At 36.8% G+C, this 14,983-nt stretch overlaps 2 protein-coding genes across 2 annotated transcripts; one reads left to right on the forward strand and one right to left on the reverse strand.

Moving 5' to 3' along the window:
* Positions 1-736: 736 nt before the first annotated feature.
* LOC149014312 (NADH dehydrogenase [ubiquinone] 1 beta subcomplex subunit 9-like) lies at positions 737-7,503 on the reverse strand. Its single transcript, XM_089156099.1, has 5 exons — positions 7,296-7,503; positions 7,023-7,064; positions 3,468-3,549; positions 1,701-1,756; positions 737-1,084 (listed from the first exon to the last, which is right to left on the reverse strand). The coding sequence occupies exons 1-5, from the start codon at positions 7,413-7,415 to the stop codon at positions 1,004-1,006; spliced, it is 381 nt and encodes a 126-aa protein (XP_089012225.1). The 5' UTR covers positions 7,416-7,503; the 3' UTR covers positions 737-1,003.
* A 1,464-nt stretch (positions 7,504-8,967) lies between these two features.
* On the forward strand, positions 8,968-14,658 carry ARC6 (Chaperone DnaJ-domain superfamily protein). The gene is made up of 7 exons (XM_089156068.1): positions 8,968-9,397; positions 9,472-9,702; positions 9,826-10,050; positions 11,058-11,318; positions 11,419-12,385; positions 13,224-13,348; positions 14,063-14,658. Exons 1-7 carry the CDS (start codon positions 9,089-9,091, stop codon positions 14,351-14,353), a joined length of 2,409 nt encoding a protein of 802 aa, XP_089012194.1. The 5' UTR covers positions 8,968-9,088; the 3' UTR covers positions 14,354-14,658.
* The last annotated feature ends 325 nt before the right edge of the window (positions 14,659-14,983 follow it).

The following is a 14,983-nucleotide window of genomic DNA, read 5'->3' on the forward strand; positions in this document are numbered from 1 at the left end:
TAAAAAAAAAAAGTTTCATCACCTAATCCTGTGGGCCCCCTTGTAATTTTTGATCCATGTGCTCCCTGTCATGGGAGACTATCCGAACTCGAGAAAGTTAGTACCACCTCACAGACAAACTACATTTTTGAGATTTCATGAAAAAGTTACTTTTCTCAAACTTTTTTTCACTCCATCTTTATTCCAGCAAACAAACGATGCACTTTTACACAAACAAACAACATTATTACAATTCAAAAGTAAATATTCATTGAAGAACAATTTTTCTATATAATCTTAACCCAACAAACAATATATGTTGAGAGACTATTTCAATGCCTTAGACGTCAAAATTACAACCATAATCCACCAACCATTGCATCAATTTCTCTCCATAGTACACAGTTCAAAACCCCAGGAAAATTTTGGTTTCCAATGTATCACCAGGGGTCCAAACCACATTACTAAGGAAATTATCTTTAATTCTGGTTTAGTTTCTTATCTGCATTTTGTCTTCAGTTTCTGCAATTGGGCTACTCTCAGTTTGGATCTGGTCTAGATTTTCTTACTATTTAGATGTGAGAAGAAGCATGGTCAATTTAGTGGGTACTAATAATAAGACTATCAAGGCTTTTTCTTCTAATGCTGATCAATTGACCAACAGAATTACATTTTTGATAGCATATCTTAAAATTAACAATGAGATGAGATTCAAAAATTTTACCATCCAATATAAATGCATGAAACTGTATTAGACGACCTGAGAAGTTTTAACTGTATTAAATCCATCACAAGATATAGAAACATCTGGTTCGCAGTGGCTCTGAAGCAACAACCACCCCCTCCCAGAGGGGCCAATTATTAAGAAATCCCAATAGAAAAGAACTTGCAAATAGTTAATTTATCCACTTGAAAGGATTTTCGAAAGCTCTGTATAATTTGGGTTTCCAGAGTCATTTCAACATGCCACGTTCTCAAATTGAAGCAGGGACAGGCACCTGAATCACCTAATCGATTGAAGATTTCAGTGTTTATTTACTTCCATAGAAAGAGATGCTTGAGTTCCGACATTATCTTCATGCCCATAGTCATAAATTATCTCAATCTGCATAATAAAAAAAGGAAACTGAAATTTAATCATAACCATTAAGGACCCTAACACTGATATAAAACCTCATTCAATAGTAATAACATCACAAGATCAATTTTGCTAGGTAGTAGTCACATGATTAAGAGAAAATACAACATTATTCAACAATAACTAAATTTGAATTCCCAGACAGCCAAAGACAAAGGAATATTCTAGAAAGAAAAAAAAGGGGGGGGCGCTTTGAGACAACTTCTAGCAAATGAGATCAGTACTATGAATGTGTAATCCTAAATTTCATGAGGAAACAGAACCCCTGAGATCTAATGACTACTTGCACAAGAACTACAGAGCAGATGTTTGGATGCATATTCATTTACTTTACCATCACCACTTGTATTTAACTACCCCAGGAAGTACAAAGATAATGGAAACATCAGGAATGCATTCATTGGGAAGAAGGAAGGGCACGGAGAATAGAGATATAATTACTCAAAAAACTCAATGGATGCTGTCATGTCCGCAAAAGAAAATAAAACACACAAAAATGAATTGAAATTGAAATAGCATGCACTAATGTTTTCACTCTTTTCCTTGTTTCCATGTGATGTGTAATAAAAGTCATAGAACTTACCCCAGATGGCGGTGTTGGGTTTCGTGTGAACTTTGAACCACCAGGAGCCCATGGAACTGTTCACCAAGAACTTGAGATTTTTAAATAAATATCAAATTAAACAACTATAAGTACTAATTAGAGTTCGCAATATGACTCCACCAAGACTTTGATCAATGAAGCACAGGAAATTTTGACAACCAACTTAAAAGAAATAATATTACAAAGTTGACAGATGGAAAAGTATTCACAACCGACCAAGAAGCATGCAAACTCCAAACTCAGGTAGCTATTGCAGCAACTTGCTGGTTCAAATCTAACTTTATGAGAAGAGCTTTATTTTTCATTAAATTACAAAATTTTACAAAAAGAACACTGGAATACATACAAGAATAACAGAAGCCCTTCAAAGAAGACAAAAAAACAGAGGAGTTCAAAAAAATTAGCTGATCAGCATACAAAAGAAAAAAACCGATACACTGAGAGGTACATAGCTTATCAGCATGCTAGCTACAAAGAACCTTGGAGAAGGATCCAAGGAGTCAGCCACAAACAGATATGCAACCTTCTTTAAAAGTGGAAAATGATCAATTTAAAAACTTAATTTAATTCACATGATGTATCAGTAATATCTAGTCTGTGGTGAAGGAATCCACAATCCAATGAGCATGAAATACCTCCAAAACATTGCCCTAGATCTTTCTGGACCAGAACCATGTTAAATTATATTTCACTTATTCTACTATCTCATGAATTCCTAGTTCCCAATTTTACTACCCTCGATCAGTCGAGACATGTAAAACAAACTGTGGAAAGACCATTCAATCACTATTTTTATTCCTCAAACATAGTTTAACATCTTCATTTAGCAGACTGGTGTGAAAAGACCAAAATTAAACTGACATCATGCATTACTTACAATGGTCGCCCATTATTAAATCTCCTTTTTTTCTTGTTGTTGGTGACCTCTCAGCTGAAGAACAAATATCTTAGTCTACAAGAACGCTTGACAAATCTAGATGAAGCTTCTATCCCAATGGAAGCCTCATTTAGACCATATTTGTTCATTCGAATTATCATGTTCATCATTGTTGGAGTGCAGCATGGGTACTGGTATATGGACTTTTATGGACTAGTGTGTCTCCAGATCTTAACTATTGGCTTTGCAATAGACATTTTTCTTCAGATTTAGACTTGGCCAATTATTTGGGTTCATTGGATCTAAATTTCTTTCTTAGTAGAATCCTACAAAGGTTATGCTTTCTATTATATAAATAAAGTCGCTAAGTGATAGGCCTTTAACTATCCACTCCTCTTATTCCTTTCTCTCTTCTCTCTTCATCTTTTCCATCTCCAGGTTGCTGGTTTACTAAGCTCTGGTTTTATTTGAATCATCAAGCAATCTCCAAATATTGATTAAACACAGTTGAATGGTAAACAGAATCTGTAGAGTCAACAACATTCAATAAGGAAAAGGCTTTAATCAAGTTGAGCAGCATCAGGAAGGAATCTCCTGACAAATAAACCTGGAAATTCCTAGAGCAATTGAATTCTCAAACAATAGCCCAAACGGAACATGCAATTAGACTTGAGAAGTATTACTCTCATAGTTTGCCACAAATCCCAAATCAATAAAAAGTGCAAAGAGGTCAATTTGAAAGAAAAAATGTTAGACCTATGATACCTAAACAAACTAAAGAGTTTAAACAATCTTTTTAATGAATAGAGGAAGGATATATCAATTAATAATCATTACTATATCAAGTACCCTTCTACCATGTAACTTACCAATGTAAGGATCAGGGTGCCTAAACTTGTTATGATTAGCTTCAGCATCAGCAATCAGTCTGTCAATTGTATCAACATCCTCCTGAAGTTCAAAAACAGATGTAATCTCACAAACCAGAGTTCAGAAAACAAAAATATTTCAGTTAACTGATTCTCTCATAGCAATGGCAATGACATGCTCCCTTAACCCCGCCAAAGAAAAAACACATTAACACATACACAACATTCACTTACATAAGCAACAGGTGAGCCCTGTACATGATGGGGCAGATAAGGTACCGAAATATTTTGAGAGGATCAGGCATACCATTGGTGAAACCAAGCCCTAAACCCCCGTGATATTTATTTCCTCATCTCAAAAACCAACACACTTAATTTGCAGGTAAAAGCAAAATACCTGATCTAACAGAACTTCAGACACTGTTCTATGCATAGAAAAAAATAATATATTTTTATAAATGCATGTAGAAAAAACATCACTATAAGCCATTATGAAATATGAAAAGCATAGTTTTATGAATGGGTGCAGAAAACAGATCATTATAATCCCAAACAAGATGTCCAAGGCATTTGGAACATTTTCTATTTTATGCCCACTTACCCAAGCACCAACTAAAGATTACCTGATTCAACCCAAAAAAAAAAAAAAAAGAAGTACCTGACAAAGAAATATCTCCCCATACAGAACCTCTAAATTCTATATAGTTTAGAGAAAACCTAAAATATCATCTTTATTGTTGCTTTAACTAGCCCTCACCCAGTATGCTGATTCAACATTCTTGTCAGAAGTCATACTGGTCCTTGCCTGCTACATTATACCACTTTGCAGTTACTGTAAGTTCCAAGATCTCTCACTCTTTCAAACCCTATGTTCCTGCTGCCAATCCACTCATTATGTCTCCCAATGTCCTCAGCATCAGCCAAATGATAAAAGTTCAATAATAAAAGAGATCAGAAGCCCTGATCCCTTACTTTCTGTGAACCAATCCTCTGTATTTTAACTTCTCGCTTTTTCAGAATTTTTCTCCTCTCATCTTTTGATGTTTCACGATGATATTATTCTTAGATTAACATAATAAACTTGTAATTTCTACATGTATTTTTAGAGCAATGGATAGTTCATATTTGGTCAAAATTTTGTGTTTCCAATATTACTTAATACGGATCGGTTCACGGAAAAAAAATTACTTCCATTGCAATAAAAAAGCCTTATTTATATTATTTGGATCCAGATATATTTTATAAGGGAAAGCATAGAAAATGCATGAGTAAAATATCATTAGTTGACTAACATAACTGACTGATGTTTGCTAAGAGCCCTCAAAGATGGCTTTGCATCAATAAACTTAACATCAGTTCCAGGTACAAACTGATATTTGTTGTAGATATCTAACATGATTCACAAAGATATAGTGAAAAGTTATATTCATAAATTCAACACGTTTCTCTGTCTTACTATAGGTGATAACATCAGAAATATTTCTGGTAGGGGTAGATTTTAAATTGAGGAAAGCTGAAAAATTAGTTACATAACATGATAAGCCCCAGGTGTCAAAGGTATATACACATACTAAACATAGGGACCACAGGGGATCATCCCCAAACTGAACATGAACATGGAGAGGTTTGAGTCACCTAGGCCTATGTGGAAAGGAACAACAGGATGGCCTACATGCAAGGTTAGAGTTAGTTAGGTTTTCGATTGTAATAAGGAATGGAAGGAAGGGAAAAGGGCAGAAACGAATTAGTGAGTAAGGAAAGGGAGAAGAAGAACAGAGTCCTATTGCTGCTGTAATTCAGTTGAATGCAACAGGTATATTCCTCTAATTCAATCTTCATTCTTCTATAAGTGTGCTGGGCTTTGTTGTGTGTGGTGTGTGAGTTAATGGAGATCTTAACACATGGTAATTGAATCAATAAGAGCAGTGGTTAGCTAATAATTTAGGATATTAATCAGTAAATTGTATGTGATGGCACAGATAGCAGCTTCTAATGAGATTATTCTTTAGAAGTGACTAATGTGATTTCCACCCAAAAACAAAAACAAAAAAAAGACTAACAATGATTAATCTTTGGCCTTCTGAAGAAGAAAACCAGAAAGTATAACAGCATTTGTAGTTTCCCGTGATTTTCATGGTCATGAGGACCCAAAATTTTACCCCTGATACCAGTACAATACTGAAAATTGAGCAATATGTATGACTGGATGTTTAAAATTGATAAATTTTAAAAGAAGAAAGAGTTTAAACATTATTAAGACTGGAGGAACTCTTACTCTTACAAGAATAAAAAAGAATCAGGTAACTGACCTGTAAAGAAGAGGAAGCAAACTAGAGCTGTCATATGCAAAAAATGTGGTGAGATCTTAAAGCATATTTTCACAGAATGTGGATATTAGGTAGGTCAGTGGATCAGTTTGAGGCATAAGAATATAAATCTGACAACACAAAGGTGGTTGACTAACCAACCAGGGACGGATGGGGTGTTTTGTAGAACCAATTCACAATTGAGGCTAACACTGACAAGAAGGAATCAAATATTCCACTCCTCAGAGGGCAGCCGTGGAGGGGAAGGACGCAACAGAGAGGTTTTCAGTACAGTTGGTTTAACTGTGAATGGAAACATGCCAAGAGAGTGAGAGGGAGCATAAGCATCAAATCTAAGACAATTTTTAACTCTCTGAGTCCAAACATTAAAAAATCTGCAGCATGTTGTTCACTCTGTCGTCTCAAAAAGACTAAGAACAAAAGGAACTGAATAGCCTTAAATGTTGAAAAGATGGAATATCCTCAAAGTGAACTTTCACTGATACAGATACAATGAACATCACAAAGAGCTTCCTAAGTGATAAATCCTGGACAGATAACAGTATGATGTTTTTTTGATAATAATGATGTGCCTTTTTTCTTCCCTACAGCTCAGGGGTTGGGGTGGTCTGGGGAGATGAGAGAGAAAAAAGATAAAATTTGGTCAGGTAGCTAACTTGTAGACAGGAGACTTCAAGCACAATGGGATATCAATACTTTGAAGTATCTGGTAAAATTTGCTTTTCGGGAAGGAAAAAAAGTTCAAAGTCAATAAACAAAATCACATTTTGAAGGGTTTCTGGGAATAGTGAGAGGCACAAAATGGAAAATGATTAAAGCAAAGAGATGATTAAACAGATGTACTAGCACGCAAGAAATCTAGCATATGTACATATTAACAAGCATAACCCATGATTCCTATACAAGATAAATAGACAACAAACGTTATTTTTTGATAGTCTTGAACGGTCAACGTACATAAAAGCATACAACTGCAACCATTCACTGATAGTCTGGATTGAGATAGAAACACTCCATTGCAGCACAAGATAAGACACAATAGTGATTCTGCTGTAACTAGACTAACTCCGTATCTACATTACACTACCAACCTAAAGAATGTGGCCGAGCAGGAATGGATGAAATAATACCCTAAGATTGATACATCTCTAGTGAATACCATGCAGATAACAAAACGCAATTGAAATCAGAAAGAGAGATTCATAAGCTTGGGATCGAGATAACGAACCACATGTCTGTTGGCCTCAAACTTCTCCCTCAAGTCGCATGCCTGAAACCGGAAATTGCATATCAAACAAAGTTTTTTTTTTTTTTTTTCCCTCTATAATACTAATCAACAACACAACTGATATCATTGGATCCGAAAGGATTACACATAAGGGGGAATATCAAAATCGATTTAGATATTGCGAAACACAGAAAAGCGGTAATTGAACCAAACTAGATTCTTGATAAAAAGGGAACTCCAAATTTTTGGGATCAGAAATGGTTGTAGGCTTACATCTTGATAGAATAGATGACGATGCACAGCCCAGTTGAGAGTGTCCTTCAATGCCCTTCGGTAGAGGATCCTGACGCGCTCCTTCTGAGCCGCCCTCCTAGCTATATATGAAGCGCTCATGCCTGCGTCTCTCTTCTTCCTCTCTCGTTCAGTCGCTGCTCGCTGTGGAATAGAGTAAATGAAAATTGTTCAACGTTTTCATAGCGGAGGTGAACGATTGGCAACTTTTAATTTTGGGAATTTTTCAGTTCCGCTCCTGGATTACCCCCATAATATTAATATCACCCCTGAATTATTTAATTTATCAATTAAACCCCTATTAGAAACACTATTATTAGTCTCCACTCTCCAATCAATAATTAAATTTCATGAATTACCCTCGATCCTTTCCGCCTACACCCCCAGTATCTCCAAAAAAAAATTGTTTTTACATGACATCCTAATGTTCTTTAATCTAGGTGTCTTTGTTAGATTAATATTATAAATGTATTTTTAAGTGTGATAATAAAATTAATTGAGAGTAATTTAGAATTTTAACTACTAAAATATAATATGTAAGAATATTTTGAGGTTTTAGTAATAATATTACTTTAAGATAATTTAAGATTTATCTGAAAGGTAAATTGATTTTTAAATTAAAATATTTTTTTGATTAAGAGTAATTTGGAATTTTAAAATAAGATATTTAACCATAAAAAACAATAGGAATGAGGTGTTTGTCTTTGCTAGGACATAAAGGGAGTAAATAAAATTAACATATTAAGAGATAATCTAAATTAGCTCAACTAATAAGGGAGTTGTTGGGTCCCTAGTGAGAGAGCCCATTGGGCCTCAAAGGACTAGGAGATATTTAATGAAGCGTGTAAATATACTCTTATATCCTCTGTTCCTGATCATTTAAATCATGTAGTCAAAAAGATAAAGTGGACTCCTCCCCCTGTAGCCCCATTCCTCAAGCTTAATGTGGATGCGAGTATGAAAGGAGAAAAATTGGCAGTGTTAGACCCGATCCCGTTTGTCTCGGTGCTTGGCAACAAAACCCACATAGTCAAATAAGGTATTTTGGCAACTGTGGCCAAAGGTTGGAATCTGACAATCAATAATTTATCCTTTTGTTAAACTTTCATAGAGCGGCATTGGAGGTGAAAGAAACTATAAGAGATATTAAACAGCTGAGGTTGTTATTTTTAAATTGTAAGTTCTCTCTCTATTTCCATGTTGGGCAACATTTCCCCACCTAGCTAGGAGGATCATGCTCTGTTCGGAAAGGACATATTGGCCAATTTCCACTTTGTGAATTCTCGATCCAAAGTTGGAATATGCGTGTTGCTCCCGTTATGATGAATGAAAATCTATTTGTAAAGAAAAAAAACTAAGAAAGGGAGTCAAGTAATAGTGTTTATTATGGGTTTCATTTTTTATTTATTCACAAAATTTTACACATTTTATAGGGTTTTAAAAAGGCTTTAAACTCTAAAACTCTAAACAACCAAACCAACTGTACTTTTAGGATTTTAAAGGAATAATTTGTTTTGTCAATAATTTTTTCACCAGAAGTTTATTAGGGCAAACAATCATAGCCACTGGATTTTTGGTATCAGGTGAATTTTGATCGATTAAAGATGGGTCAGATCGGGTTTCGCTGGGTGGGCACTGGGCACTTGATTCACGTACCGATTCATTGTTTAAAACCCAGGCGGACAAACCGAAAAGGTTTTCAATTTCAAGATGAACATCCCGAAAATCCCGATGAGACAAAATTAGTACAGATAGATTAGAGAAACGAGCTTTCAATGGAAGCGCTGAATCACTTCGGATTTGGGGTATGCTATTACCCCAAGACAGAAGCAACGAGAAGGAGAAACCTTAGCAAATTCAAGCTCATAAGAGTAAGTAGTAATGGTGGTGTTCAAACTGACGACTCTGTCACCACATTCTACGCTGGCAAGCACAAATGGGCCGAACGCCTTCTTGGCGACTTCCAGTTCTTACCCTCTTCTTCTTCCCCTGAAACCCTTGATCGGCAGCATTCCACTTCTTCAGTCATTCCTCCAACTGCAGCACCAGAGCGATATGTTTCACTTCCCATCGATTTCTATAAGGTATTAAAGCCTTCTGTGCTCGATCTTTCATTCTTTGTCTGTGTTTTACATTTGTATGTTTGTACATTTTATAGGTGTTAGGTGCAGAAACTCATTTCTTGGGAGACGGCATTAGGAGGGCTTACGATGCTAGGGTTTCTAAACCACCCCAATACGGCTTCAGTCACGACGCATTACTCAGCCGAAGACAGATTCTTCAGGCCGCTTCTGAAACCTTAGCGAATTCCAAGTCAAGAGTTGAGTACAACAAAGGACTAGCCGCGGACAGAGATGGAACACTCGTCACTGAAGTCCCTTGGGATAAGGTAGTGGATTCTGTTTTTATTTTCTTTGTATAAGCTATTGAAATTCCCATTGTTCAATTTAATTGAGAACGAATATGATAGGTTTGGAAAATTTTCCCTTACGTTTTTAATGTATTTTGGTAGGTTCCTGGAGCTCTGTGTTTGCTCCAGGAGGCGGGAGAGACAGAAATGGTTCTTCAGGTCGGCAATGACTTGCTTAGAGAGAGACTGCCCAAGTCATTTAAGCTAGATGTTGTGCTGGCAATGGCGCTTGCGTATGTTGACATGTCCAGGGATGCTATGGCACTGTCTCCGCCAGACTTTATCAAGAGTTGCGAAGTGCTTGAGAGGGCATTGAAGCTCTTAGAGGTGAATATTATTGAAAACCACTTCTTATTGATTGGTCTCATATTATTTTATTTCTTTGCTGTTGTTAGAAGAATTCGACACTATATTTGTCTTTCATATAAAAGAAGAAAAAAAATCCATTTTATGAATTATCAATAGTGAAAGCTCCATAGAACTGGTATATACAGCATATATCTCAAGTTTGTGGCTAAAAAGCAATTGACAGAAAAGAACCAAGGGTATTGGGCGTACCTGCTTTTACCCTCTGTTTATCTGCTGTTTACCTTGCTCAGCAGCTCTAACAAAGGTGGAAAGGTTACCAATATTCTCCTTAGTTGCTTTATTTATTTATTATCCACGTATTCTTCATGTAGGGTGATTTTTTTTCCTGTAGTTTGAGAATTTTGGTTTGCCTTTGTTAGGTTTAGTGCTTGGTTGTTTTACGTATTGCCTATCTACAGTAGGACCATGCCTAGTACTAGTGTCATGGTATTCTACCAGTACTCTATTACTAGTCCCCACATGTACGCATGTATAAGTAATTTTAATCAGTTAATTACTCTTATATAATATTTTTAAATAATTAAAAATCTCATTAGATAGACTTGTGTAAATAACTTTATCCTTCCATAATACTGATAGAACAATTTGTATCAATGGATATGATATGAAATGAATTGACACCTCCAAGTTTCCAATCCTATTTTTGTTGCCTGGCTACTCCCAACACCTTACATCCTTGTTGGCTTTGTACAATTGCATCCATATCGATGTAGCATACGCAGCTAACAAATTATATACAATGGGTTGTCGTGCTCTAACTTTATTAAATAATGAATTTTATTTTGGAAATTAATTAACTACACATTCATATTAAAACTTTTGACCATGACAACTCTGAGATTTTAGCAGGTTGGCAGGGGTTTTGATGTTGCTTATTCAGAGATTGTAGTAGTCTTGCTTGCTTGCAAAATGTGTTATAACTAGGATGAATGAGACATTGTTTCTCTCATGCTGTCAAATTCTAGGAGGAAGGTGCAAGTACCCTTGCACCGGACTTGCAAGCACAAATTGACGAGACATTAGAGGAAATAAGCCCACGTTGTGTTCTGGAGCTTTTGGCCTTACCTCTTAATGAAGAGCACCAAACTAAAAGGCAAGAGGGACTTCGTGGTGTGCGCAACATTTTGTGGGCTGTTGGAGGAGGGGGTGCAGTTGCAATTGCTGGAGGATTTACCCGTGAATATTTTATGAATGAAGCCTTCTTATGCATGACGGCAGCAGAGCAAGTATGTATAATGGACTTTTTCCTTTTTCTTGTGAAAATCTGTTGACACGCTTTCTGTGTTTGTTGGTTAAAGGTCTTCCTTATTATTTTGTGCTATGAAGGTGGATCTATTTGCTTCTACACCTAGCAATATTCCTGCTGAAAGTTTTGAGGTCTATGGGGTGGCGCTTGCTCTTGTTGCTCAAGCTTTTGTGGCTAAAAAGCCTCATCTAATCAAAGATGCAGATAACCTGTTTCAACAACTTCAGCAAACCAAGATAACAGCTATGGGTACCATGATCTCTGACAATGCCATGAGAGCAGACCGTGAGGTGAATTTTGCTTTGGAGAGGGGGCTTTGTTCTCTGCTTGTAGGGGAGGTTGATGAGTGTCGTTCATGGTTGGGTCTAGACGATGATAACTCACCATACAAAGACCCATCCATTGTGGATTTTGTACTGGAAAATTCAAAGGATGATACAGATAATGATCTTCTTCCAGGGCTTTGCCGACTACTGGAGACATGGTTGATGGAGGTAGTATTTCCCAGATTTAGAGATACTGAATTTATACAGTTCAAACTCGGTGATTACTATGATGACCCTACAGTCCTTATGTACCTGGAGAAGCTGGAGGGGGCTGGTCATTCACCCTTAGCTGCAGCTGCAGCCATAGTCAGAATTGGGGCCGGAGCTACTGCAGTGATTGATAATGTGAAAACAAGTGCACTTCAAGCATTGCAGAAGGTATTTCCACTAAGTAATAGCAAAGAAGGGATCAAGAATGAGGAGTATCGTGACAAGAACAACTCTGTCCCATTTACGGAAAATGAAATTGTTATGGAGAAATCTAATCAAGATAACACTGGTGCTGTAGCTGAGGTCTCAGGGGAAATCAATTCTGATGATTTGGCTGGTCAGGGGTTGATATTTAACAAGATAAAAGTTGCTGGTCCAAAGATTGTCGGTGCTGGTGTGGTGGTTGGACTACTGACTATTGCAGGGCTGAAGTTTTTACCACCTAGGAATGGATCACCAATGCTACATAAAGAAGTTGGTTCAGCGATGGCTGCTGATACCATTAAATTTGGTATGATCCTCGGTACTTCTTGTGTTCAATTCTTGCTGTGATACTAGTAAAACAAGATATGCAGTTGCCCCAGTTAGTTAGGAAAAGGCTCAACGAGTTGTTTGTTGAATTATAGTGGTTAACCTTATTGGATCGCTTGCTCAGTAAATAACTGAGCCTGTTCGTGAGTTATGAGAAGCAGGAACATCTAAAAGGAATTCTTTCTGGTTAAAGAATCTCTTTCTAGTTGCTCTGGAACAATTAGGAGATTCTCTAAAAGAAATGCGGGGTTCTGGCGGCAACATGCTATTGGGTGGTGGTCCCGTTTATGGGGTTTCTCACTGTATATGAGCCAAAGGTGCTTTATATTTGTCGATGATTCCTTGAGAAAGGCATTGAAGCATCTCTAGTGCTCCCATTTCCTTGTTTCAAATGTTACTTGGTTTTCTTTTTCATTCTAAAGCATTTTCCTCCATTTTTTGGGGCACTTAATTTTGAAGGCTTAGAAATGCTGGACAGATTGTTCTATTTTAACATATTGGGACATCTGGACCAATTGACATTGCCATCAGAAAGGCTATCTTTTTCTGGTGTTCTTTGCCTTGGGTAAATTCTTTCTGTTACTTATCCATAAAAAGGTGTTGTATTATTTATTATTTATTATTTTTTTTTTTTTTGGGGGGGGGGGGGTAAGAATGTTTTGTTATTCATATTGAACTGGATTGTAGCAGAAATGTCGCAAGTCATTTTGAAGCAGAATCAATGCAAGGTTTTTGCAGAAACTCTTTTTTGTGGGTTGCTGAATGTCAATAAGACTGTATTACTTCAATCTAAAAATTGATAGTACAAATTTCTGCAGATGAAGAATCTGTCGAGGAGAAACCTAGAATGGATGCAAGGTTTGCAGAAACTCTAGTTCGTGATTGGCAGAACATTAAATCTTATGCACTGGGACCTGATCATTGTATCAGCAAATTGCCAGAGGTGAGATAAAGTTCATCCTATGGTTCTATACACCCATTAATTCTCCTGTCAATTGTGCTTCTTTAGTTACCATACAATATATGACACTGTGCTTTTCCCTTTTTCTGGTAGCGTGGGTATCATTTCCTTCCTTTTGTTCTAGCTGATAAGCATCATGCCCACTCTCCAACTCCTTGGTATGCAGGCATGGTATCAAAGTGAAGATAGCTTATTAATCATTTCTAAATCCACACTCATTGCCCTTTCTCTTTTTAAGGTTTCTGTTTTTTTTTTTTTTTTTGGGTTGTTTGTTTGCCGTGGGGGGGGCAGGAAGGAGAGGTTCACCTTTTTATACATTTGTATGAAGAGTGAGATAATTGCCTATCCTTTGGTGCCAGCTTAGGCAGTAAAATTCTTCCTGGATGCTACCATTTTGATGAGGTGGTGTTGAACCTGAGTTCTCTCTGAGAGGGAAGCTTTTGATGGATTTTCCTGAAGGTTAATGGTTTGAAATGACTTCCTATAGTTAGTATGAATAGAGGGTGTTGTCCCTTGTATTGGGCGCCTTCACTTGCTTGAGATGAAGGTCCCAAATTTTTTAACTGTGTAGCTGCTGCACCTAATACTGGGATTAAAGAAGCCAGTAATGATAATTGTATATTGGCGGCTCTTTTTTATTTTTTTACTTGATTGCTTTTTGAATATGCACTCTGGAGTGTTATCTTCTGTGGTCAGGTTTTAGAGGGTCAGATGCTGAAAATATGGACAGATCGTGCAAAAGAAATTGCTCAACATGGTTGGCACTGGGATTACAAATTGTTGGGACTTACGATCGATAGTGTGACAGTCTCCCTTGATGGGCAGCGAGCCGTGGTAGAAGCAACACTTGAGGAGTCAGCACATCTAACGGATGCAACCCATCCAGAGCATAATGATTCATATAATACAACCTACACTACTAGATATGAAATGTTCTGTTCCAAGTCAGGATGGAAGATTACAGAAGGTTCGGTCCTCAAATCATAATTTCAGCCTCAAGGTGGCCTTGAGTATAATCTGAAGCTGAGAGGGTTCAATGGATCTGTACACACAATGGGCTTTGAGATCGTTGATTGAATAGTTAAGGATGGTGAACATTGAAAATGCAGTTACAGATGTAAAGACAAATGCTTCATAAAATAAGGCTTATTTTCCATTTTATGTGTCGGCATTCCTAACCCATGGATTGTATAGTGACTCCGTATAATTTCATGCGTTGGATGAGGAACATTATGAAGAAATTGAGATAAAATATTAGGGCCTGTTTGGTTACATGAATCTGGAGATTTCAAATCTATGGAGTTAAATTTATAAAATTAATGTTTGGTGGGAGAAATTGTGGACACCAAAAACTATTTGACGTGTGTTTGTGATTGCATGGCTTTTGAAACTCGGCGCCCTATCTCGTTCCGTTTTTGAGGTATATCTTCAGATTTCATGATCTAGGTTTTTACAATCAAATGATTTAATTCTCAGATTCATTTAACCATACGGTCCTTACAGAATCTATGGGTCTCGATGTTCTCTTAAAAGTGAAAAGGACTTTAACCTCATGACTATTTCTCATGTTAAAAGGAAAAGGATAAGGATGGTGCTAGATATGGCCAAATGGTAGAG

This window comes from Hakea prostrata, chromosome 5 (genome assembly GCF_041222555.1).
Source record: "Hakea prostrata isolate BN-2017 chromosome 5, UWA_Hpros_2, whole genome shotgun sequence".
Classification (NCBI taxonomy): Eukaryota; Viridiplantae; Streptophyta; class Magnoliopsida; order Proteales; family Proteaceae; genus Hakea; species Hakea prostrata.

What these genes read in the sequence shown, in the direction of transcription:
- LOC149014312 (XM_089156099.1), bottom strand. Translation starts at nt 7,415, where the DNA reads ATGAGCGCTTCATATATAGCTAGGAGGGCGGCTCAGAAGGAGCGCGTC. An exon ending in TTGAGGCCAACAGACATGTG is followed by an intron (nt 3,550 to 7,022) that starts GTTCGTTATCTC and finishes TTTGAACTTCAG; the next exon opens with GAGGATGTTGATACAATTGA. An exon ending in ACCCAACACCGCCATCTGGG is followed by an intron (nt 1,085 to 1,700) that starts GTAAGTTCTATG and finishes TTTATTATGCAG; the next exon opens with ATTGAGATAATTTATGACTA.
- ARC6 (XM_089156068.1), top strand. Translation starts at nt 9,089, where the DNA reads ATGGAAGCGCTGAATCACTTCGGATTTGGGGTATGCTATTACCCCAAG. An exon ending in TTCCCATCGATTTCTATAAG is followed by an intron (nt 9,398 to 9,471) that starts GTATTAAAGCCT and finishes TACATTTTATAG; the next exon opens with GTGTTAGGTGCAGAAACTCA. An exon ending in GCATGACGGCAGCAGAGCAA is followed by an intron (nt 11,319 to 11,418) that starts GTATGTATAATG and finishes TGTGCTATGAAG; the next exon opens with GTGGATCTATTTGCTTCTAC.